This window comes from Halichoeres trimaculatus, unplaced genomic scaffold, assembly GCF_033239565.1.
Source record: "Halichoeres trimaculatus isolate MK-OKI-2021-1 unplaced genomic scaffold, fHalTri1.1 fHalTri1_scaffold_22, whole genome shotgun sequence".
Lineage (NCBI taxonomy): Eukaryota > Metazoa > Chordata > Actinopteri > Labriformes > Labridae > Halichoeres > Halichoeres trimaculatus.
Window position 1 is genome coordinate 20,088,179 of NW_027437200.1, and position 27,498 is coordinate 20,115,676.

Here is a 27,498-nt window from a genome sequence, read left to right on the forward strand (position 1 = left end):
GTTCCTTAATTAAATCACCACATCTTGGGGAAAGTTCATGAGGTTGAAGAGCAATATATCTCTCAAAAAATCCAAGAAACTTCCTGTGGTTGAAAAGCACATAGTTGCTCAAGAAAGTCACTGAATCATGGGGAAAGATCCTCTGTTAAAGAAGCAAATGGTTCTTTGAGAAAGTCACCAGTCCCTGGGAAAAGTTTCTATAGTTAAAAGGATGGGGTTCCTTAATAAAGTCACCACATCCTGGGGAAAGCTCCAGCAGTTAAAAAGCCCATGGTTGCCCAAGAAAGTCACCATATTCTGGGGAAAGTTCCTGTGGTTGAAAAGCACATGGTTATTCAAAGAAGTAACTAGTACCTGGGAAAAGTTCACGAGGTTGAAAAGCAATTAATCTCTAAAAAAGTCCCCAAGTCCTGAAGAAACTTGCTGCGGTTGAAAAGCTCATGGTTCCTCCAGAGAGTCACCACAGTCAGGGGAAAGTTCATAAGGTTGAAAAGCAGACTGTTTGTCAAAAAGTCCGTAGTTTCTCCCAAAAGTTTCTGAACACTTTTTGGTAACTCTTAGCTACTTCAATCCAATCCAAGATGGCTTCTCCCTGATCGACAGTGAACATCTGTTCTCTGAAAAGTAAATTTGTTTTAACCTCAGTCTTGCTCTGGATAATCAAACCAACCACACCTGTCTTGTTACCTTTACTGACAACTATCAGTGTTGACATCACCTTAAATCAGCTAACGATGCTAACACCAATATGAGCTAATGGTGAAACAGTTTTCACAGTTGTTTCAGGTGGTAACTGCAACACATAATAGATTTTCTCATGTATAAAATAAGATGAAAAATCAGCAATTAAAAAAATATTCCTTGCTTAGCAGTGACACATTTCAGCCTGTAACTCACAAAACGCCTCGTTCCTCCCCACAAACCTGCCTTTACTTTGACAAATGACCAACGCCAAGCCTCCTCACTCCATGAGCTGTTTGCTTACAGCTCTGCTGAGCTGAATCCATCTTCTACTACAAGCTGAAAATCTGTCAGCTCGATAAGTTTGCACAAAGAATCAAAGCGTTGCTGCGTAGCCTCATTTATTTTACAAACTGATCTGGCACCACAGACTGCGAACAGATTTCTCAGACTGGGCAGTGGGCTGTCAAATGGCACTGATGATGCCTCGCAGTCCAAAAGGATTCAGACAAGTGATGGAAGCTGTTGTTTTCAAGCTGAACTGAGCGGAAAGCAGCTGTATGGAATCATATCCATCTGATTGACTGAAACATATGTGTCCCCCCACTTCCATCCGTCTGTAACTCTTTGTTTCTGCTTCTTCACAAAACCTCAGAACTATATTTCCTCCACTTGGCATCAGACCAGCGTGGTGACGGGGAGGATCTCAGCCAAACACCCAGTAAGTAGACCCTCCTTCCTCCTGATCTCGTGTCTGTCTTTAGTTTTGAAACTGGTCAAGTAGCTGCTGCAGACTGGAGCTCTCCATGGTGCTGAAATGAAGTCGGTCTGATAGACAGGATGTGCTCTGTTTGTTTTACCACAAGCCTCTGGTCCCTGAAAAATCAGGTGATGATGAGGAAAGTGAGGGCTCATTATTTCAGTTCTCAATCAGACAGATGCAGAATTAGCTTTAACAAAAAACCTCAACATTTGAATACATTAAGCATAATTATGCAAAATACAAATAAGATCATGTGCCCTAGCTTTTTTAATAAGGATGATTTATGACTCTAAAGTTTGGATAGTCATTCAATTAAAAAGAATTGAATAGGATATGTGACTAATTCCCCACCTTGGAAATATATTTTCATTGTTTTTATGTGGTCCCGGCTGTTCGACTGGCACATGGTGGATGTTGCCCCTCTGAAAGCTTTCAAGTAAAAAACAAAAGGAGAAGAAAAACTGCGGGAAAACCGTTGTGGTACTGTGAGATTCAGAATCGAATTAAACCACAAGAACCGTCGTTTGTCAAAATCTCTGAATAAAACTGATTTAATTAAAAAAACAAAACTGGCGAGGCCAAACTTGCAGTAAAATAAGTCTGAAAGTATGAGGCTCCCAGTAAACTCACAGCAACTCTAATTTTATTCCATTAACAATTATTAACAGTTTAATAAATGAATGAATAAATGAAAGTTTATTTTGAAAATGTAGAAGAATAACACTAAGGGAAAAGATAGCAGCAACAGTTTGATCAGTTGATTGAATAATACATCAATTTAATGATTATTCAATAACTCAAAACTATCTGATTGTTTTTTTTGATAAATCAATTGATCATTCATTATGAGATCAGTTAAAGTAATTGAAAAAATATATTTTTTTTTTATACATTTAGATTATCAAATTAATTGGTCAGGGCTGCACGGTGGCAGGGTAGCGCTGCAGCCTCACAGCTTGGCCGGTTTGCATGTTCTCCCCGTGCATGCGTGTGTTCTCCCTGGGTACTTCAGCTTCCTCCCACAGTCCAAAAACATGCTTAAGAAGCACATTGGAAAAAAAGCTGTTCCCCAAATAGCCACTAGAGGCTGGCTCCAAAAGTACAGTACAAAAACATGCTCACCAGGTTAATTGATCCCTCTAAATTATCCCCAGGTGTGTGTGTGTGTGAGTGAATGGTTGTCTGTTTCTGTGTCGGCCCTGTGATTGGCTGGCCACCAGGAATTAATTGGTCAATCAATTATTCTGTTGAACAACTCCTTCGATGTAACAATCAAAACTTAAGTCAAGTTCAAACTTTGCCAGGCCAATTACCAATTAGAGATGCATAATATATATGTATCAATATTGTTATCGGACGATATTTACTGATAAGCTGCTGGCATTTTCAGCAGTGGCGTTTTCTCCCGGAGGCCAAGGGAAGCCATGCTTCCTCTCTTTTTTTAGACTGTAGCTGTGATTTAATGAAAATATTCCTTTTTAACAGTTTCGATACTTCTTCTGTGATTTGTCACCGCCATCTCCTCCTTATTTCTCTCCTCTAGTTATTGAGCATTTTACAATGTGTAAAACAGCGCCCTCGTAAATGTTCTGTGGCGAATGCGTGGTGAAAATACGATACTGCACGTTGCTGTCCGCAAGGAAGCCAAGCAGAGTTGGCGTCCCTTGGTGAAAAAAAACAAGAATGATTAACCAATCAGATGAGGCCGTGGTCATGACACTGCTCATCTGTGATTGACCAAGACTGTGCCAAGGGAAGCCACCCCGTCTTTGGCCTCAAACCAATCAAATCACAGTATCGTCATCCTCGAGCCACTGAATGAAATCAGGGAGGTTAGCACATTAGCGGTGTTCATGAAGCGGCCGGTTGTGCGTCTAAGTGGGCGGTTGAATTAATTAATACGATGTTTAAGCTAAGTCAAGAGGACAATGTACGTGTGTGAATGAGTGATTGAGGGTGGGAGAGCTAAAGGGCGTGTGTCGGTGTTTGAAGTAAGTAAAACGAGCGCTCTCTGGGCACTCTAACAGGTCCGTTACATGAAATAGCGATACAAACTGCAACAAAGCCTTTTATGTACCCCACTCCCTAAAAAAAAATACAGATAACAGGCTTTGTCTCACTTGGCTTCCTCAAAAAAAATCTCCACGCCACGCCACTGATTTTCAGAGCATCTTGAATGATCTTTCAAGACCCAAATAATATTGTTTTCTATGACTATGTAAACACCAAAACTACCTAAGAAGAGTGGACTCTCTCCTTTTATGTCTCTTCTTGTTTTTGATCCAAAAAACAGACAAAATGTACTTTTTTGATCACGTTCATCTTGTTCAAATTTTTACCAATATCGATGTCTGTAAATATCGGTTACCAGCCATAACAGCAATATTAATACCCTATGTCGGTATTGGGAGGCGCTCAAGAGAACAGGCAGTGATTATTTGATTAATCAGCTAATTAAATAGTCAGGATAGTTGATAGTCACCAGTAGTTCCCAGTGACTTTCCAGTTTTATAAGCAAAGTTCTGTAGATATTAGCAAAAAAACACATGTTCCTCCTTCAAAAATAAAGGATAAATAAAAAAGCTTTTATAACTTAACATGAGTAAGCTCGACAGTATGTCAATATCCTGCTAATGGGAAATTTAATGTTTTTGTTTGTGATCCTTGATAAATTTGTTCTTCTGTCTTTTCTTCACGTAAACTGTCTGAAAGTCAGACAGGACGTGTTAAAGAACACAACAAAGTCCTACAAACTAATGCTTTATCACTTTCTTACCTGTCCCTCTCTTTTTTTTACTCTCTGCCTCTGTTTCTGCGGCTTTACCACAGTTTGAGACAATCGATAACTCATTTTGACATAACCCAGCTGTCATGGTCCAGTGGTTCTGTTCACACCTGGAGTCATGCATATATAATAACTGAGGACACATTGAGATTTCTAATCTCGCTGGCACATTGAATTGATCTTCCTGTAACTACATGATGTATGTGACTGTCAGGCAGCTGCTGTTTATCTCCGCTCTGTTGCCTTATTTTCAAGCATTGCTGGGATTTTTCAAAGCATCTTGTTAACTACGCAGGCGCTGATGTCTAGTTGTTAGTGTGTAGCTGTTGTGGAGTTTGTGGAGGTCTGATCTGTGAAGCATGCATTTTGCTGTAATTGAAATTTGTTTCCAGAGATGAAGTGATTACAGATACAAAACTGTCATTAGGATAATTAGCTGAATCAGCTTCAATAACTCTGAATAAATTATGACTGGATCTTTGTTTGAATTCATTATATTCAAATAATTTAGATTACACAAAAATTTGACTGCGCTACAAAGACTGAGAAAGACCAAACCAGCATTAGAGAAATTCAGGATCTACGTCTTCTGATGGAAAGACTTAAGCTTGAAAAATTTTACGTATTTAAAAATCATTATTGTGTTTTTTGATAAAAGTTTATGAGAGTTTTTTAGATAAGAATGACGAAACACATTGGAATCAAAAAATTAAAAAAATTAAAACGCTGTTCCTCAAATAGCCACTAGAGTCTGGCTCCAAAAGTAAGTGAATCCCTCAAAGAGTTCCATATGAAAAGCATGCAGCAAAAATCAATATGCTAGCTTCCAGGTACAAAAAAATGACATGGTTTGCACTGGTGGGTAACTAACAACATTTTATATTAACAAGTGCCACTTAGTGAGGTAGCTGCTTCTGGTCCCAAAAACAAGATGGCAGCTTCAAAATTTTTGATAATTAATATTGTTTTTAAAAAAGGCTTAAATTAGGAATACGTCTAAAGGTTGTGCTTTAATTTGTAGTTCATATTTGTTTTGGTAAAATTGCTAATGAATGAAATCTCTCTTTGTAGACTCATCTTTTTTGGCTTGGGGTGCATGTTTTTTATATTTAAGGGCTGCCTCAAGAGGAATCACAAAGGACTGCAGTTTTTAGTTCGTCTGCAGAGGTTTTAAATAATCAGACCAGGGGTTTGCTGCTTGGTCCTAAAGCCCGTCTCCTCCATGCTAACAGCTAACAGATGGGACATTGGCAAAACTTTGAAATCAAAATACATGTCGAAAAAGGTTTTTTCAGACATTCTGTCATAATCATAGACTGTTAAAAAAAACGGACATGACATCATGCTCTCCTCGAAGTGAGGTCTCCACAAAAACTTCTCCCCCTGGTGGCTGGCTGCAATATAGGTTAAAAAATCCAGCTTTCCAGTCATTCCAGATGGGCTGTGGTCAAACTTTAAAAAATTAATACACCTCGTAGAAATGTTTCTCACGTCCGTTTGTTGTGGTGATTTGAAGATATTATTCGGCTGCTTTGTATTCAGGTCCTCTTTTATCTGAAAAGTTTCATTTTCATTAGTTATAAGAGGTTAAAAACAAGGTTTTACGTAACGTTTAACAATGATTGACAGCTGCCATTCTCGTGTATTTTTTTCGGGGATAGTAAAACATGTCGAGACGTAGAGTCAGGAAGTGATTAGACTTGAGAAAGAAAAAAAATATTATTATTTCTGTCACCCAGCTCCACTTAGATTCTCCCAGAATCCCTCATCGTCTCTACTGCACAGACTCTGGCTACAAACTGCCACAATGGCGCCGCCTATGACGGTGGTATTTTGGCTTCATAACCGTACAATAATAAATGGTGGAGCCACGCTGTCCACTCTACATACAGTCTATGGGCAAAATAGCTTGCTCTATTTTGGTTTTATGTTCACATTTTTTTTTAATGGAAGTTTTCTTTTGAACTTGTTTTTATGCTATAACAAGAGATTAACAGTTCTGTTGGCAAATGTTGCTGCTGTTTGGCTGTGTGCATTTGTTGGGATTAGTAAAGGCTTTGCACACCAACAGTGACGCGAATAAATGGCACAAATATTGCAAAAAGTTTGGAGGGGTGATATTCAATCTCTGCAGCTATTCTCCTCCAAACTTTATCTTTATGACCGTTGTTTTTCTAGTTTTTATGTCGAGTGCTGGGGCACGAACACAGTCAAACGGTCCGCCGTGTTGAATGTGTTGGTTGGTGATGTTTTGGATGTTGAATGTGTTTTGATTGGTCGGATGTGTACATTTTGAAAGTGTAACTTTGGAAAAATTAACCTTGGCGCGAAAAATAAGCCTCTGGTGTGCAAAGGGCTTAAAGGGGGAACTAAAAGAGGAATATAAATAAAGACAAGCACAAGAAGTATTTACCTAAAAAAAAAAAAAAAACTAGCGTGTGCTTCAGTCTGCATCACATCATCTACCAATCGAAACAAGTTTCTTTTGTTTGGCTTAAGCAGCTGATGCTAGACTTAGACTCTAAAAAATGTGAATAGTGCGACGCTATAGTTACTATATGGAGTAGTTTGGCTTCACTTTTGTGCAGCTGTAGAGTGGTACAGGCACGTCGTCCATCTTTATATCCAGTCACTGCTGTGTTTCTTAGCTTCTCTAACCTTGATCATTATAACTAATATTCAGTAAGATATTAAACTAGTGTGACAATAATTTTTGGAAGAGAATTACTAAAATAAAATTAAAGGGAGACATGATTGAAACTCTGGGAAAAAATTTCTTCAATATGCTGGATTTACTCCGTCTGCGGATAAAGAAACTCTGCTGCTTCATTGATTGAAATAAGAAGCTAATTTCAGCGTTCTGCAGCAGGGAGTGAGAAGAGTCATCCCCCACCAGTCTGCTCCAGCATATAAATGAAGGTCGCTCATAATTTGGTCTCATTATAACTTGGTGTGAGATGTATCCCAGCAGTAATAATCAACACGTCACTTTGAGGGCAGAAACTGCACTTCATACATTTTATGTCGAGGGGGGAAAAGGAGGGAGAGCTGCACACACATATTCAAATTAGGAGTGTTGCAGAGCGGTTTGGCTTTCATCTGCTGTGGGTTCAAACGAGGTGAAGCCACACTGCGGTATCAAACGGGCGCCTGAGTTAAAGCAGGACAGCCGTTAAAACTGCTGCTGAGCCTAAAAGCGCAGCGAGAGGAGAGAAGAGTGACACTGCAGAGAGACGTGGAGCTCTTCCTCGTGTATTTTTATCTGCTAAAAGCCAAAAAATATGAGCAGACTGTGCGTCTCAGCTTCCCCCGCAGCAGCTTCAGTGGTTCTTTTTTTCCCGCCTGCTTTTTACTCTTATTCTCATGGCTCCAGTCTGTTTTTTTCTGGTTTTACCTCCTTTGCTTTTAACTCATTCTTCTCTTGCCAAATTCAAAGCTCCACCTGTCTCGTCTTTCTCCTTCATGTTTCACTGAATCCTCCGTCTTTTCCTCTCATGGTCCATTTCTCTTCTGGCTTCACTCAGTAAAAATGTGAAAAGTCTGAAATTTTAGTATTTTACTCACAGGTTCATTATTAGCAGCAATGCTAACCTCATGTGATAAAGCATCTTCCTCCAGACAGATTAGTTATTATTTATCTTCCTTGCTCATTTGTTCAGCCTCATGACTCATGATTTTTCTCGGTCTTTTCCCATCGCTGCACACTGAGCTTCCTTCAGGGCTTCACAAACAGTTAAACGTTTGGCTAAAGCTGCTCTTCATCCAATCATTAAATGTTTCACACGTACAGAAAATCCTCCCCAGGCTGATTTAAGCTCTGCATGGCTGAGTGTGTATTAAGTGCTTTGCCTTTGTATTGAAGTGATGAACACTCACAGAAATACGAACACAGTGTCATGCATTTTTCATACTGTTTGTTGACCTTGGAGTTGAAGAAAATAAGAGCTGGGAAGGACAGAAGTGCAGCAGCTTTTTTAGCCTGTGCATCAAAAATGTGTGACAGCACTGAACTTTATTTTGATGTTATTTCTCTGTCATTCAGTGTGGGCTGATCTGATACTAATGTTAGATAATAACCTGCATGCCCTACTGTTGGATAAGACTGGTAATGTTTTGGATAAAAGGCAAAAAAGTCAATATTTATTTAAACTATGAAATATTTAAATGTTTACCTGCAAAACAAAGCTTCGGCATGTACAGAAGTTTTCAAAATTTAAACTTTATACCCTGTAGACTGGTGATTCAGAAAAATAAAGTGCAGCAGAGGCAACATTTCAAATCAAGTAGCCGAGAGCGCTGGTAAAAAAAAAAAGTCAGCTTTGAGGGGCACTGATACACCGATAGCAGATACATGGATCGGTACTGGTGCGTTCCTAGGTTAGAGTGGGTTGGTCATGTTAACTAAAAAATTGAATAGTAAATATATGTTGCTGCCTTTTTTTAAAAAATTCTGTTCAAAGGGAGAAATATGGCTACTGAAAATATTTTTTATTTTATTTTATCTTTTAAGAAAATAAACTACAAAAAAATTCAGTAGTTAAGGCCAATAAAAGAGAGATTTATTTTTAAAAAATTAGTATGTTCAATTGGAAAAAAAAAGTTTTCATTTCGACGCAGTTTTGACAGATTTTCCTCAGAATTCAAGGAAAAAAGGCAGATTAACGTCAGGATTTAGAATTCAGAAAAAGTAGTCAAGTTTTGGAGCATTTCAGAATTCTTAAAAAAATTAGAAGAAGAGGTTTGTTATGATTTAGTAATCTTCGGAAAAAAATGTATCCATTTAATGTAAATGTTAATGTAACAATTTAGAATTGAAGAGGAAAAAGATTAAGAATTTGTAATAATCTTGTCATAATTAAGTATTTTTAGGAAAATCTCTGAATTAGAAGAAAACTTATTATCTTTATTTTTCATTCTTTAAAATAGAAATATGTCAAAATAAACTAATAAATTCTAGTTAAATAAAATAAATTGAAAAAAAATCTGCCCAAAATTCCCAGCAAATTTCAGTGTCCTTATTCCTCTTACACATCCAAAAATTATTGAAGTAAACCAAAAAATATTTTGTAACATGTACATATCTTTACCAGACCTGCCTCCCATCATTTTTTTTTTCACAGCCCTGGATCCCCATGGTACCCATGGTACCCATGAGTTAAGGGGCTCAGCTGCCTCCACACTGAATCTTATCTCTGTCCTCAAGCTCCTTGTTGCTCTGTGTTTTCCTGCCTGCGCCAACTTTACTTATCCGCTCATGCTAAGCTAAATGGAGTTCTGTGTGTCTGTTTCTTACTTGTTGCAATGGGAATAGAGGTAATTGAGAAAAGTGTGCACACAAAAACACACAAGTGTCTGGTTAGGTGTGTGTGTGTGTGTTGATTTATGAGTCATTAAATTGGTGCAGTGTGATTAAATTACTGCACAGAAGCGTAGTGATTTAGCCGTCCCCATCTGTTTAACCAGGCAGCGCTCCTCTGACACTCTCGCTCTGTCCCTCTGTGGGACAGATTTAGGTTCATGAAAGCACACGGCAAATTTGCCGCACAACTTTTATTGAATTTGAGCTCACCAATCTGTGTGTAATTAGTGCCTGATGCACTGATGTAGTAATGTGGAAAATAGAGTGGCTCCTCTGGTATTAAAAATAGTGCCGTGTACTCAGAGTGGCTGCAGATTCAGAGCTATGGTTTATATAGTTTATCTGCTCATACACTGCAGACACACAAACACATCAGTCATTAGTATTTACCCCAGCCTACAGAAGTCTTGGCACACCCCTGAATCAGAGTGATTCATGAATGCTAACTGCTCAAGTGTTCTCTGCTGTGAGTCATGGATGTAGTTTGGAAAATCCTTTCCTGTTAACTCTTTGCTTTGTCAGCAAAGGCTGTCTTGGTGCTAAAAAAAAAAACTTAAAGAGGGGGTATAGTGCTTTCCCATATTTTAAACATAGATATGCGGTAAGGATGCTTGATGTTCAAAATAAATATATGCTAAATTTCAAGCAGCTACATATTCATATGTTGGAGAAATCCCTGAATCTGTCTGTAAACTGCTCGATATTATTCATTCTTAAAGAGGGATGAGATCTTAACGAGATCTTCATGAGATTTAATTAAATAATGAGGTCATCGTTTAAGAATCTCCCAACTGGTAAATGACATGTTGGTGGTGCGGGCCTGAAACACCAAGGTCTGCTCATAGCTACCCCTTATAGGCTTCCAAAGGTCTAGCCAATCAGAGTGGCGGGGTTCTGTGGAGCAGGGAGTCTTAAAGAGACAGCAGCTAAAACAAAATGTTTCAGGGGCTGAAATAAATGTTTCTAAAGCACCAGTTAGAGAAAAATAAGGATTTTTATTTTAGCTGTAAATCATGTAAAGCTACCACTGAGATAAAGACAACATAGAGCCTGAAAACGCACAATACCCTCACTTTAAAGCTGTTAACTTTGAAATATCTCGAGGAGTTTGAAGTTTCTCAAAGACAGAATTTCAATAATGTAATTACCAATATTGAATATGCTGCATGTTAACCCTGCATAACCCTGCCCTTGCACAATCAATACTTAATGATTGTTTTTGTATCTGTGTCTTACCTGCTAATGAATTAGCCTCGGTGAAGCTGTCCTGCACTCTCAAACTCATCTAAAAACATGAGGTCGAACATGCTAACAGGTGCTCAGGCAACAAGTGCCGTGGTCCCACTCTTGTGGGGGTCCATGCAGACCCAATGGAGCATCAATAGGAGCCAATTACAAGTTCATTATAAGAGCATTGAAAGCCTGTATCAGCAGATGAGGGGTAGTACAAACACAGGGTTGTTATAGAGAATAAGGAGCAGAGCTGCTAACAATGAGAGCAGTGAAAAGAGGCACATCTGCATGATAAAGTGGCTCTTTCAGGGAGTGCATGTTGGTGTGTTTTGGCAGTCACTGGCACAGACAGATTTATGTTTTGTATGTTTTTGCACAAGTTTCTGTGACAGCTCTTTATTTTCCGTACATGTCTAGGCTCGCAATCAGTGAACAGCAATGAAAGTGTCCTTTTTGTGCAATTATCAGTTGGCTCTCACTGTGTCGGCTAATAAACTGTCTTTGTTCTCTGTGTTAAAAGTTAGGGGTAGGGCTGGGCAGTTATTGTAGAAATCATATTCACGATTCATTTAATCTCCTACTTTGATTTTGGTTAATTCACACTTAACCCACTCTCAGCTCAGTTTATTGTGTAATTTTGAAACAAATAACAGAAATGAACAAGCACAGCTGAACAATTAATGGTTATTTATTGAAGCAATGGAACTGAAAACACACATCAGCTAGAATGGAAATGTTTTGTTGAAGAAAAAAAATCAGTTTCAGTCATGTAAATAATCTGTTAGCCATGTCTGTGAATAGCACGATGCTACTTGGCCTTCTGGTATTCCTTCTGTTGCTGGGTTAGCTTGTCCTTCTTATTGGAGATAGATCTTACCAATCTTTCCCAATACCGATGGATGGAAGGACAAGTCGATGTCGTCACTTCTTAGCTCTCACCTGAGAACCAGCACGTCGTCCTCACCTCCTTCTCCTCAACTTGTGGGAAACATCCGGCCTAGCACCATTTAGCATTGACATGCTACAGGCTGCTAACAGCTGATTTCGCATGTAAACAATGCAGCCATGGTTACATGTAGGATCTCCAGACAAACACAGGAGTACAAAATAGTAAAAATACCACTAAGATTAAAAAATTACAAGAAACGGACAAAGAAGAAAGAGCTGATGCAACAGGCAGCCACAACCAACAGCTCCAATTTTTGTTAAATGTAAACTTTAAATGTTTGGTAGATGATCAAATTCTGCTTTTATCAACTTTTTACACAACTCTTATAAAACTGGAGTTTTACTATCACACTGTAAAGAATTCATCCTTTGCTAATTATAAGCCTCACTCATTCCGTTTGCTTGTGTGTGAGACTGACAGACGCTTGTCCTCTGGTGAGCACGGAGGCTTTCATGTAAACTGAAAACTGTGCAGTCAGCAGAGAGCAAGCTGACCCAGACTTTTTCATCTTTTAAAACCTCTCATTCATCTTTTTTCTCTGCGTCTCTAGCTGCAGTGGCACATGGGAAACACTGAAGCTGCTGTTGCTTCTCTTTCTGCTCCACTGTCTTCCCTCTTTATCTCTTGATCTGTGTTTCTTCTTCTCATCTTTCCTCTTCTTTGATTTCCCTCTTCAGTAATAAACTAACCTCAGACTTTGGGTTTGAAAGAACCTGGAAGTTTTGCTTCTTCTAAAAATGATATTATTGCTTGTGGCATTTATTTTGTCGTCTACCTCCATCACAAGTTTCCATCTCTTATGTTTATTTTAGTTTATGCTGCCGTCACTGAAAACACCATGCAGACGTCACACCTGTCACATCACAGGGCGACACAAACAGCAGACACACACATCTTTCCAATTACATGCACCTTACTCATTCATCTGCTCTGAGTACTCACTGCAGGTCACGTATCTTGTGTGAGTGTGTGTGTGTGTGTGTGTGTGTGTGTTGTTGGTGCCTGGTCCCTCATGTATACTTTCCTCTGTCCACACCCTGCCACTGCAGTCCTCTCTTGTCCTCCCTCCCTCCCTCCCTCCTTCCTGTGAATAATGAATGAGTTGTGAAAGCAGAGAGCTGTTTTCTCTCTCTCACACACACACACACACACGACACACACCCACTGCGAGGTCAAAGCCCTGCATACAGGCTCCGACCCATGATGGGAATCCCTCTTATGTTGGTGTGTACACACCATGTCCGCCATGTCCTTGGTATAAAGATCCCTCTTTGTACTCACTAACACACTCACACACCTTCAGCTGTGTGTTGATGTGTGTTTAAAAAGGTGGGATTAACTGGGATTAAAACGAAATGCTGAGCCTAAACGGTTCCTTCCTTCTATCAAACGAAGCCTGTGTGTGCGTGTTCCTCTTAGAGGCACAAAAAACTGCACATGTGTAACATTGTGTACACGTTTGTCGATATCAGCAACATATTAAATTACTCAGTGAGTCGATGCAGGACGGACCAGAAGCCCAGTGAGCGTCAGACTGTTCCTATTTAAAGATACGCATCAGAAAACTTCAAAGACCTGAGGTGCTGGCTGCAGTAGCAGGACTCTGTTTTTTTCTGGTCTCAGCCAGATTTTCTGCTACACATTAAAAGTGAGGAATCTGGCGCGGCTAGCAGGACAGAAATTTAATGGTTGTGTTTAATGTTTCAGAAAGACCATAGTCTCTAAAATACATGGGTGCAGTGTTTGTGACATCACCCATTTGTTTCCAAAGCAGAGTTTTAAAGTCTTTCATTGGATGTCACCATACTGGACATGCTAACTTAGCCTAACATTGATTAAGCTAGCAGGAAGCAACGACACAGGTTGAGTCTGGCTTCTAGCCTTCTTGCTAATAGCGACAGTGTCTAATATAAAAGGCTCGTAGTTCTGATGTCTTCTAAATCCGTAGTTCGTAAAGTGGGGGTTAAGTTAATTCCTTCCAAAATCAAAAACTATGGTTATCACAAGACTGCCAGGAAAATGACCGCATCAGTGACAGCAGATTCATTTAGAAAACGCAGCAATTTGTTCATAGGTAGTCTGAGAGGCCGTTTACATGACCACGATTTTTGGGTGAATTGCCAAAGTTTTGTTGCGTTAACTCGGAAACTAGTGTTAGCCGACCTAAAACGCAATCTTTTGAAATCGGAGTGGGATTTTTCTAAAACGCTGCCGACGCCGTTGCCGTGTAAACAGTAAGCCAGCATTTTCAGTGCAAACACTGACGTCACAACATCAGATAATTGGCTCAACTCTACTTCAGTGGAGATCTCCCAAAAGAGGCTTCTGGACAAGACAGTTATAGTGCCACCTACAAGCCTATGCTCACTACAGGGTTTTTAGCATTTCCGTGTAAACGCAGATTTTTTTACTCTGTTTTCGCTGCATTTTAGTGTTTTCAGATGAAACGTCTTGTAAACGGGACATAACTTTGTACCAATCAGCTGAATTACATGTCTGAGGCTTTGTTTGTTTTTTTTGTCTGTTTATCAATTAGCATGTTAGCATAAGCGCAACAGGAGGTCACCTGTTCCTGGAATCTCTACTTTGAGGGTCCCTCGCCAAATTGTTCTGGACCAATGGTCTAATCAGCTGTTTAAAAGGAATTCAACCCTTAAAAAATGATAATAAATAATAAATAAAAATGCTAAAAAATAAAATGGCTGCATCAATGACAGCAAATTCATTCAGAAAAACAGAAATGTGTTCATAGGTAGTCTGAGAGGCTGTTTACGCGACAACAATTTTAGGGGGCAACGCAAAAGTTTTGTTGCGTTTTGACCTTGTATTTACACATAAACTGCGTGTTAGCCGACCTAAAATGCAAACTTTTGAAAACGGCCTCCAGAGTGGAAATTTTCTGAAACACTGCCCACACCGTTGCTGTGTAAACAATTAGCCGCCGTTCTCAGTGGAAACACTGATGTCACGGCGTCAGATGATAGGCTCAACTCTACTTCAGAGAAGATCTTCCAAAAGAGGCTGCTGGACAAGACAATTATGGCGCCAACTACAGGCCTGGCATGCTAACTACAGCGTTTTCAGTCCCTCAGCGTTTTTTACTGCGTTTTCGCTACGTTTTAGTGTTTTCAGATGAAAATTTGTCATGTAAACGGGGCATAATTTTGTAACAATCAGCTAAATTATATGCTTTAGGCTTTGTTTTTTCTTGTCTGTTTATCAATTAGCATGTTAGCATGAGCACAACAGGAGGTCACCTGTTTTGGGAACCTCTACTTTGAGGGTCCCTGACCAGAACGTTGGGGACCTATGGTCTAATCAGCCTTTTTAAAAGGAATTCAACCCTTTACTATAGAGTGAGCTATACTTTCGTTGACACCTCCAAGTGGACACTCAAGGAACTGCAGTCTTTCAATACTTTAATGTCAGTTTAATTCTCTTAATGGTAAATACTGCCACATACTTTATTGGTACACATTTTGTTTAGCGTGAAAGGAATTAGAAATGATATAAGAAGACAGCTCCCACCTGTAAGCGGTGAAGATTAAGCAAACCAGCACACCTGAGTCTTTGTGTCTCAGAGCTCTTTGTTTATTCAGGTTTCCACACAGCAGGGGGAAACCTATCTGCATTAAAGACTGAAAGACCAAAATCCACAGAGTAATACCTCAGTGTATCAGCACAACCTCCTAGAACTACACACTGTGCAGGGCCACAGTTAACTCCAGCTGACTTACAAATTGTCTTCTTTTGAACTAGAACTTCCAGGCCTTGCCGAGACAGCCGCTTCAAATCACCAGGCAGCAGCACATCCAAGGTAGGTTACACACAAATTAACTCACACATGCAGAGTGAGAAACACCCCTCCCACGCGTCCTACAGAATAAGACAGTGATAAATGTTGAGGTGCGCTCGTGTGTGTGTGGGAGAGAGGGAGAGAGATCTCTGAGGGCACACAAAAACTGATGAGCAGGGAGCTAGTAAAGAATGTTTATGAGGATGATAAAAGTCTGCAGCAGCAGAGGCCTGCTCAATAAGGAGGGTTTGTTTGCTCAGTGCAGTGGTCTCTGGTGCATAGTTGTTTTGAGGATGGTGATTTTAAAAGTGCTGCTGGCCTCATATTGTTATATGATCTGCATATTCAGTGAAGTGACAGTATTCTTTACACCTATTTAGACCTCTGTTATCATAGCAGTAAAACAAAACACAACTTAAAAAGGTGAGCCAGCAAAACTCAGGATGAAAGATTTCATGATTCATTACATAATTCATTTAAATATAAATGTAAATTTTCTCCACTCAGGTATAAATTAGTAAGGGTGAGTATTGGCAAGAACCTCACGATACACATCACAATACTTTAATAATTTCACGACTTTGACAAACTAATGTTGCAAAAATTATTGGTTGAAAGACGTGGTCAGTTGGTGAAACTTATAAATGTCACTTGGTGTAACCAATGTTGCTCATTAAAAATCTAAAATTGTGCAAAACATGACAAGGATTATTATTTTGTAAGTCTACTACACTGTAAAAATTAAACTCAAAACGATTTTAAACTAACTGACCCAGTTAGGCATCAAAACCAATATCATCAAGTTTAGGAATAAATAATTTGAATATACGTTGAGGTTATATTTATTATACAGCTTATGTGCAATGTACAGCAAAGTAGCTCTCTCGCGCCATCTACTGCAGTGGAGGTGCAGAAGACGTTTTGTACTTTCAACACACCTAAAGTATAAGTTTTTTATTTTAATAAATAAATTGATATTAAGAGTTGAAATGTCAATATATTGTCATATCTCTTTGAATTAGATGTGTATTCATGTGGGCACCAAGCGGAAACCTCTGGTCTAAGATTATGAGACAGTGCTGAAGTGCTAAAATCTGCTGTTTCTCAAGTGTCCGCTTGAGGCTGGCTCTGGAAGTACCAGAAGTCACATGAGCCATGTTTCCACCAAGCAGACCGGTTCGGTTTGTTCTGGTACAGTGTGCATTTTTTGGCGTTTCCACTGACTCATCCTGGGACAGATCCCCAAATAACCGAGACGAACCGTCCCACCTTTTGGGACCCTTTCGTATGAGTGCCAGACTGAACCGATCCGCCCTTGGAAGGTGGAGCAACACACTGCAGACCGTTGATTGGTCAAAAGAATTGTCTCTTACCCCGACAGCGGCTGCATTTCTCCTGGTGGCAAACAGACTTCTCTGAAACAAAACTTTATTGTTCTTTGTATCAAAGAGCTACATGCCGATCACAGAGGGGACAAAATGCTGCATGTCTTCCATCGTTGCTCTTTGTTTACAGTGTTGCGTTTTTCTTCTTTGTTGGATTTATTAGCGGGGTAAGCTGCTACGGCATCAACTGTGGCTTTCGGCATCAGGCTTACACGCTGCCCACCACGAGAGGGCACAGTTTGCTGTGGAAACGCAAACGGGATCAGGCTTAACTGTACCAAACCGTCCCAAACTGTACTGAACCGACCCGGACTGCTTGGTGGAAACACGGCTATACACACCAAGTCAAAAAAATGTTTTCAAAGGAGAAATTAACCTATTTACAGCCTGGTTCAGCAAACATCTCCTGTCTGAGTCTCTAACTTTACTATCAGCACACTGAATTGTTTACCAACTCGGCAGTTCAGAGGATATTAAGATTGCAAACTCACCCAATAGGCACAGCTCAGGTCATGTGACTGACGGGCACCCTGTAGCTTTATGCAAAGCCCTTGCCACTTCCAATATGGCCGTGATTCCCAATTTGCTTCACTTCAGAAACAGACGGGTGGGATCAGGAGACTTCATCCGTGTTTTGTACAGTCTATGGTGGGAACATTTTATTCCACACAGAAGTGATAATTTATGACGCTAGTGCTGTCTTTGCTGTCCAAAATGAATTCTGATTGTAAGAAATATAAGCGTCATATGAAAGTTAAACTTGAAAAGGAGCTGCGCATTTTAACTGACAATCTCCTTAAGTTTCTTCTGGACGGCAGAGAGGACTGTCTCTCTAATCAACGTCAAGACTCTGTTCATTGACTCCAACAGAAAGAAGTTTGTAAACACCAGGAGTTTGGATTGCAAGAAGGGCTCAGAAGGAAAAACAAAATCTCAGGACTGAAAACCAGAAGGATACTGATATTAAAGAGAGTGATGTTGAATAAGAATTATATATCTATGGGAAATCTGTGTATAAGTGACACTAAAAGCAAAGAAAATTTTTGTTTAAATCTATTATTGAATAAGTCATGAAATATTTCATCCTGAATCTTGCTGGGTCACCTTTTACCTTTTACTTTTTTCCAAAATCTCATCTGATTAATTAAAATTAGTCAGATATTTCAGGAAGTTTCTATATTGTTGGTCTTATCTAGACATAAAAACAATATATCCCTTTGGTTATCACTACTTCAAGTGACAAAGTGTGAAATCTAAAACCTTTCTAAGAGATTAGTGGAACATATTGTTCTTTATGTCTTCTTTATGTTCCTCTGGTAAACACTTTGAATTGTTAATGAGACAGAGAAAGGAAAGGCAGATCGTAAATTAACAAATGCAAATGTGAATTCACAAGATTCACAAGAGAACCGCTCCCTTAAGAGTTGTGTTTTGTTGCCACAGAGGAAAATTAAACATCTAAAAAGATGAACAGCTGTGCTTCATTTATGCAACATCTTTTATATACAGTGGTTACAAGCTGTCACTCGGCGATCTTAGATTGGATCGTCTCCCATCACGTATCTTCTGTTTTGTCTTTTTTCATTTGAAAGGAAGTTTTAATGACCTTGCTCCATCCTTGTTGTACTGTTCTGTAAACTGTTCTTTTGTTTTTCCAAAAATTAAATCATGATGCAGATTTGTAAAAAGTGGAAATGCTAGCTTTGTCTGGTCCGTCCTCAAGAGATGAAGAAACTGCTCCTTAACTCTATTTCTATCCTCTGGTTTCTACTGTTTCTATCTTCCCTGTTAGCATAAGTGCTAACATCAGCACTTCTGCTCCTCCTTCACTCAGATTCTCAAAGCTCCATGTCATCAAATCCTCTCCTCTCTGTATCTCTGCTACATCTCTGATATCATCCCTTCTTTCCCTCCATCCTTCTGTCTCTACCTCTTTGTATCTGGAGGTGAGGAGCTGTACACAACTGATTACATTGCCCAGTTTCTGTGTGAGTGTGTGTGTGTGTGAGAGTGAGAAATCAGTACCACATTAAAGTGTCAGCATGTTTGTTTGTGTGTGCTGCCGTCAGTGTGTTTCCCTCATGCTGACAGAGGATGTGATGCTTCATCGTTGCCCATCATTCCTCCCCTTCACTGCGGTCAGCACTTCAGTCCAGCTCCTCAGAGCAGGGCGCGCAATGATGGATGGATCCTGATTAGATTCTGATTCCCCTTTAACACCGAGCATCAAGTTCATAACTTAACTTCTCATTAAGTCAGATGTCTTTGCTACATCCTGAGCCGCCCACGGTCTCCATCATAAACCGTTTCAAACACAAATAGACGAACAGCTCATTAGGAAAAAAATGTAGTGTTTGTTTTCCCTGGCTGGTTTAGATTCCAACAGACTCCCTCACAGAAAAACAACATAAAATCCATTTATTACTTGATTAGATGTCTTGCTTATCTATAATAGTCCAATTTCATTTACGTTTTCTGTCCAGCGAGGTCCCTAACCGGCGTTTCTAATGACAGATTTGAGAAGCCAAAGAGCAGTACGGAATAACAAAGCAATCTGTGATGAGCTAAGGAGTGTGGGATGGTTAAGTTGTATTTCAGCCCATTAATACGTGTTTTCAGTTCTTTTCTGATGAAAAAATTTAGCTTTTTAAGAGTAAAAGAGTCACTGATAAAAGATTTGCTGAAGTGTTCCTCAGGGCTCTATGTTTGGTCCCCACAGGAAAGGAAGAGATGGTGACGGTTCATCCTCGGGCGATGTTCATTCCTCAGGACGGGTGGACTTTTCTTGCCGCAGGTGGGTTAATAGACTCTCTTTCAAAAGCCTGACACCAACATTGTAGTTAATGGGGTCTTTCTTGGCTTTTGGAACCACCCTCAAGTTTACTCTTAAATCTAATCGTATGAGATAGAAAATCCTCCTCATCCTCGAGGGGAAATTCAGGAGGAGTCACAGCAGCAATCAAGAAAACAAAAGTAAGAAAGTGTTTAGAAAGTCTAAAAAGCTCCATAAGAAAATAGTTCCCTTTACGTCTCAGTCATGTAAATAATCTGTTAGCCATGTCTGTGAATAGCATGATGCTACTCAGCCTTCTGGTTTTCCCTCCGTTTCTGGGTTAGCACAGCTAGCTTGTCCATCTTATTGGAGATAGATCTTACGTTCCCAATAACAATGGATGGAAGGACAGGTCCATGTTGTCACTTCTTAGCTCACACCTGAGAACCAGCACGTCGTCCTCACCTCCTTCTCCTCACCTTGTGGGGAAACATCCGGCCTAGCACCAGTTAGCATTGACATTCTAAAAGCTGCTAACAGCTGATTTCACATGTAAACATTACAGCCATGGTTACATGTAGGATCTTGGAGCAAAAATAGAAAAAATATCACTGAAGACATGACTAACAAATGAACCATGCAAAGTAATGACCCACTCCAATACAAAGATTACGAAAAAGAGGCAAAAAAATTACAAGTAACGGACAAAGATGAAAGAGCTGCCGACAGATTTACAGACAGATTCAGGGATTCAATATGAACATCCAACATCGTTACTTTATATCCCACCTTAAAATACAGGAAAGCAGAATACCCTCTCTTTAATGTCTGCACTGTGTTGACATTACAGTGTGAGTTGTGGACCGCAGTGGGGAAAGTCTGACAGAAGGCGGATCTAACAAAAGATTTCTGTCTGGATCCGTGAACTTAACCGAGCTCTGCTGGCTTCATCCAGTCACATCAGGGTGTAACGCTGGTCGATGCTGAGCAGACCAAGGGCAGAGTTGGAGCTCTGTCAGGCTGGGCGCGCTCTGTGGAAGCGACGCTGTGTGTCTGGACCTGACAGTGTGACACGCACTTACATAAGCAGGCAGATAAAGCAGGGTTAGCAGGAGGACAGCAGCAGGATAAAAGCCAGGATCCCACAAATATGCGCAAAGTGGCAGGGATTCAGAAGCTCAAAACCAGCACACGCCCACACCGACACACACACACACACACACACACACACACTCACACACGCACTCCTGCTCTGGCCAGGTTGCCATGGAAACAACCCCTCATAGGGAGCCTTCGCCCATTCACCCCCTTCATGTCCTACGATGTCCTTCCCAAACTGGTACAGCAGCTGTGCGTGTGTGAGCTTCTCAGCTACAATCGCTTTGCCGTGTCCTCAGGAAAAGTTCACCCTGGAGTCACGTCAGAAGCCATTATGTGTCAAACCAGTTCTGCTTTCAGAGCCCCGTGTGTGGGTACGACACGGCTTTTGTCTTGAGTTTGTTTTTATATCGATCCCACCCGCCAGAGTCATCCCATCTGTGGCTTTGTGAAAAAAAAAGAAATGGATGACTAACCAAGAAAAGAATGCACCAATCTTTACAGTACATTTTTGACACACTTGTCCTCAAGCGACCCGTGTGTTCCCAATTCGTGTGCACGTTTGTTTATATTTGGGATCGTCAATTCGACGTTGGATGTCGGCTGGGTGTGTGTGGGCTGGAGCTGACAGAGGAAAAAGAGGAGCCTGCCAAAATAAGAACAAAGACAAGCGTAATTCCCTCATCAGCGTGTTGGTTCAAATTCAGGCTTTCCTTCTTTATTTTCTCTTCCCCTGTCCGTAACTAACAAAAAAAAAAAAGACTAGTGAGGGCAAAACAACACAACTGCTATGCACTGGACAATATTTATATCCTAATGCATGTTGTGTTTGTATTATGAGGATCAAAGAGCACTTAACATGAGACACATTTACCTGATCAGTCTAGAAAAATGTCTTATTACAAGTCATTTAAAGACAAAAATGAAGTCTGAGTTGAGTAGGACATGGAAAAAAAAATCTGCCAATGCAACAAGCGAAAATTTACTTGTTGTAAGACATTATTGTAGTGTCAAGCAAATTTTTCTTGTTCCACTGGCAGATTTGTTTTAACTTGTTACAAGCAATTTAGATCTCATTTTGTTTTTTCTGGACTTTTAAGTTGAATGTGGCTCATATTGAAGTGGATCATTACTTTGTTTGGCTCATTTGTCAGCCATGGACACCAAACTGGTTTTGTCTTCAGTTATATTTGTACTATTTTTGCTCCTGTGTTTGTCTGCAGATCCTACATGTAACCATGGCTGCATTGTTTACATGTGAAATCAGCTGTTAGCAGCCTGTAGCATGTCAATGCTAACTGGTGCAAGGCCAGATGTTCCCCCACAAGGTGAGGAGAAGTGACGACATGGACCTGTCCTTCCACCCATCGTTATTGGGAACATAAGATCTATCTCCAATAAGATGGACGAGTTAGCCATGCTAACACAGCAACAGAGGGAATACCAGAAGGCAGGGTAGCATCATGCTATTCACAGACATGGCTAACGGAGCTAACATCAGACACCAACGCCACATTGGACAGAGAGATAAAACAATTTTTACCCATAATAAGACAAAAACGCTTAAGATTTCAGTTTTTTAGCAGTGCAGAAGACTGGCCAATCAGAGGGAGGGGGGTTTGTGGAGCAGGGAGCCTTAAAGAGACAGCAGCAGAGGCTGAAATAAAGGTTTTCCAAAACACCTGGATGAGAAAAACAGTTTAATTTTTTAATGCTTTAAATCATGAAAAGCTGCTGTGGAGTTCATTGATACTGATGTTAAAACACACATTTTGATTTTCTGGTGTGAATTTATTTATGATTCCAGTTCCTCCCTCTCTGGCTTTTTTGAATCTGGTAGTAAATATAAGTTTATATGTCTTCCTTGGGTTAACTTTCCCAAGTATAGTTTGCATACATCGCAGGATCACCCTGGTGCACGCTGTTCAATTCATTCCTCCTGGAAGCCTCTTTAGACTGTCCACAATCCCCTGAGGACTCTTCATATGCTCGATATGCAGGTTTCAGTCGAGCTCTAACGCTTTTATTCATAACCTTCGTACTCCAGTCTGCACTGCAAAGCATCACCGAGGACTGCTCAGGGTGCTGTGGGTGGCGGCATTAAAAATGTATGAGGCGCAGCTTAGCCTCCTAAATCTGCTCGTATGCTCGCCGTCCAAGGAACTACAGGGAGAAGTGCCAACTTATTTATTGTTTTTCATTTCTGGAGTAAAACATCACCCGTCTGTTAGAAAAACCGAGCAGGAGAACATCGAAAGTAATTTTCTGGTCTTTGAGGTTTAATCAATTCTGTGCGTGGAGCATTTACAAATGTTTTATTAAAGCGTCAGCTAATGACATCTCCCTGAACAGATGAATAATTATTTTGTACAAATGAATGACAAGTACTAATCAGAGCCTACCAGAGCCAGACATTGCTCATTTTGTTTGCAAACAGTCATCAAATATAACAGATATTCACATTTTAATTTCAAATCCTTATTAAAACGTTTGTGCGAGGTTCAGTACCGTGGAGTCTGGCTCTACAGCTTCAGTCTTTGGTCACAAACATTTTTATCCAGAGGCTCGTACGTCATTTCATTGCTGATCAATACAGGGATCTTCACTGTGGCGTTTTCTACACATCCCTATAAGACAGAGGCCGTAAAGACGACCCACACATTTCTTCAGTCTCACACATTAACCCACCGAGTGTGATCAATCCTCCTTTTCGATCCATCTCAGTCTTTTCCCTCTCCTCCTTTCTATTTCTGTCCCACACACATGCATGAATTTAAACACTGCCGCACACACACACACACACACACACACACACTTTCTCTCATCCTGGTCAGCAATATGTTTCTGAAGCTGGCGGCCATGCTGGGAGGAAATGTGATCTGGCTCATAAAACATGGATGGGATGATATCTTTAGAAACTGCCTTCCTCACCTCATCGCAACTGAAAGGAGACGTCTTTATTCAGCGCATTGCTCAGCCCACCATCACTCCGTCTTCTCTGGTTTTACATTTTCATCCACATTACTGTAGTCTTTCTCTTGAAGTAACACGTTCAGAGTTACTCATCCTTACTAGATAGGCTGAATGATACGATATCTAGTCTGTAGCTTAGTTGAGTTAGCTTTACTCTATCCATACACTGACTTGTATGCCTCTGAAAAGAACGGCTAACTCAATCAATCCATCAAACTTTATTTACAAAGCACTTTTCATGCACAACAATGGCAACACATTGTGTTTGACAAAAGAAAACAAACGAAAAATAATAATAATAATTATCATAAGTGGCCTGATAAACACACATAAACACACACATCAATGTACAACCTCCAACCCACCAACCCACACCCCTAGTGCACAAGGTGAACACAGTTTAACTGTAGAAAAGCTGAGGTAAAATGTTAAAGTCACTAGAAAAAAAAAATAAAACAACCAAATTACAAGAAACAAATAAGATAATAAAATATTAAAAGACTAAAGCAGTTTAAGAGAAAACGATCTAAAACTAAAACTTTCTGATACAGATTTCTAAAGCTGAAAGTAGCCGTGCAGTAAATAAGAAGATAAATAACTAAGTTAAGACACATAAAAATAAAAAAAAACCAGAAGGTTAAGATTATACGCCTTTAAGAAGAAGAACCAAACGTATTTAGATAAAAAGATGAATAAGTAAAAGTAAAACTCAGCTAAAAGCTAGGCTAGAAAAGTAAGTTTTCGGTTTGCTTTTCTACAGATTAACATTTTCCAACCAAGCCTTCCTTTTTGCACCTTTGTAGTTTGGCCATTTGCTTAGCCACTGATTGATCAATCAATCAGTCAATCATGCAGTCTTTATTAATTAGATCAAAAACGATGCAGCAATTGCTTTCTAGATCACTGGCACATCAGACAGTAATAGGTCTCAGTTCCTCATGATTGTGCTGGGAGCAATCAAGGCATGTGCAGAAGTGATAATTAATAATCATAATGACAGAAACCATGTATGACTGGATTTCCGACTATGATCCTGATACCATTTGTTTGAATGGCAGAAGCAGGGTATGACCTATACTGCTTCTGGCCAGTAGGCGGAGCCCAAAGTCTTTTGGCTTCACAGTCAGTGAACACTTGTGGCATTAATTTTCATATCAAGACTTCAGTCTAGACTGTCATCTGCCATGTGGACAGTTGCTGTTTCTTGTAGGTCCTAGTTTCACTGTGAATAGTAAGTCACCCAGAAGCTGTGTATCCATTACACCTAGAATTGCGCAAAACGTTAAAATCGCAATAAAAAATGGTAATGAAAACATTTTCATGAAACCTCTCAAAGTTTGATAAAAAGTTTTTATGCTGTCATGAGGTGGTTTTCCAGAAGTTTGGATATTGAAGTTTCTAGCAAAAGTGCAATGGAAACACCTTAGTAGCAAAAACATCACGTTGTTATAACAACGCACCTCCCTCACCTCCTTGTACGTGTCCACTGCCACACAAACAGACTATGGTAGGACAGCTGTGAGCGGGTCAGAAAGCAGCAGGAGGTCTGTGTGCGTGAGTGAGAGTATGTGAGCTGGAGATGATGATCTTCATTTAGAATTTTGTTCGTGCCTGTTTTGAGTTTTTGATCACAGCCAACAGTTTCAGCAGTGAATAAAAACACTAATGTTCAAGAATCTGCATCATCATGAGTGCAGCGTCCAGACGGACATTATGTTTTACTTTTCTCAAGTTGTGAGCAGTTCTGGTCGTATTGAAAAAACCAGCAAGGCGAAATTGTTCTTAATCGAAACTTCAGAAATATCGCTTTTATTTACGAAAAATTGTAGTGGAAACACAGCTAGAGGCTTCGCTCTGACTTAATCCACCAGTACAAACCTGGATGTCAAAAAGTCTGTCTTTAAAATGAATTTATGAACAGAGTACAGAGTCATTTTGATAGATGGAAACTGCAACAGGGTCAAGCTGGTTTGACTCTCAAGTTAATATTTTTTCTAATAATTGATCAGTTTGTTTGTTTTTTTGTTTGTTTGCTCTACTGGATACACTTAAACGTATTCACTTTCAGCCCAAGTCTCCTTTAGCACATTGTTTCAAGTCTTTTCGAGTCAACGATTCAAAGGCCCCAAAATATAACTTAGTGTGTATTCACACCTGTGGCTCGTTTGCAGTGTTCAGATTCAGGGGCAAAAATGATGCAATTGTAGCAGTTGTTACTTGGTTTGTTTGAGTTCTCAAGACAAAATCAATCAATCAATCAATCTTTATTTGTATAGCGCCAAAACATAACAAATGTTATCTCAAGACACTTTACAAAATCATTTACAGGTCTAGACCCTTAAATGTTGATAAAATTTTATTATCAGAAACCCAACATCAAGACAAGATAATGAGTCTTATCTTATCTTAACCCACCATGGGTTGGCAACATTTAGCAAGTTACAATGGCAAGGAAAAACTTCCCTTTAGCGGGCAGAAACCTCGGATAAAAGTCTCTTGCGATCCAAAGTTGTAAACAAAGTCACGTGCGATTAATATTTTTCTTTCATTGGTCAGAAATTATACCCCAAAGGCAGGGAGTTCCCTTATCTTCATTCATTCATTCATTTATTCATTGATGTTCTTACCTGCTTTCCACAGGGAAGTACAGTCATAGAGCATCAACAACGTGTGTGGCTAGTTAGCATTATAGCTTTTATCTGGCTCATGTACCAGTGTGCACTAGATGACCAACCCTACCACCCTTAGAAAAAAAAAAGCTTGGGGAACACAGCAGAATGTGGGACTGGTGTCACATTTTGTTAAAAAAGTCACAATTTAAAATGTTTCTGCGTCACAAACCTCTTACAGACGGTTGCTTCATTCCACTGAGACTTTCTTCCCTCCGTTTTAAATGGTTTTCTCCGCCTTTGGTCGGGTGTAATGTGACTCTACAGCAGCTGAGCAGAGGAGAAAACGTGTCTGGCTGAAACGCGCTGTGTGGGTTTAAGTATGTATCGATGTTGACGTGTGACTACATCTTGAGACATGTTTCATTTTGGATCTGGCAACCTGACAAGCGAGCTGTCAGCACCGGACCGGGTGCTGTAACACACTGTCACTTCCCACAAAGACGTTTGTGTTTGTGTGTGTGTGTGTGCGTGTGTGACTTCTATCTTTGTGGCTCTATATTTCTATTTACAGCACTGTTTACCTGTGTAAACGCAGGTGCATTATGATGTGTGTTTAGAGCGAACAGCCATCTGTGTGACTGTCAGTGTGTCTCATTTATTGCCTCTGGTTGTTGCTCTGCTTATTCTGGTGCCCAGAGCCAATTTACCTGACAGTTCTGTCACAGAAACCTTCTCAGACGAGGTGATAGAGAGGCCGTCCTTCGATCTGGAACTGTGACTATTCAACAATCATCTGCTCCTGTCTTCATCCAATCTCAACACTATTGTTGTGATGCTTGAAAATGGAAAAAATATATTTATATGAGAGCGACCTTTACACAACCTTTAGTGCATAGTGCAGCGAATAGTCATATCAGAGTACCAAGTGATTCACAGTCATTGTCCATAATAACCTAGCTTCACATGGATTTATGCAACAGCAGCATTAGCTTCCTGTGAGCTGGCTGAGAAAATTAGATCTGAATCTCTGCAATTTCAACATCAGTCGGAACATTTCGTTGAATTAAGCACTTAGAGTCAAACCCATTACA

At 40.0% G+C, this 27,498-nt stretch overlaps 1 protein-coding gene across 1 annotated transcript in view; it reads left to right on the forward strand.

The window, feature by feature from the left end:
- The window catches only part of poln (polymerase (DNA directed) nu), a 76,188-nt gene that overhangs the window by 19,600 nt on the left and 29,090 nt on the right, over nt 1-27,498 (forward strand). The window contains exons 17-19 of the mRNA XM_074662358.1: nt 1,337-1,402; nt 15,530-15,587; nt 19,671-19,745. Coding sequence (XP_074518459.1) covers nt 1,337-1,402; nt 15,530-15,587; nt 19,671-19,745 — 199 coding nt within the window. The remainder of the gene's footprint in view (nt 1-1,336; nt 1,403-15,529; nt 15,588-19,670; nt 19,746-27,498) is intronic.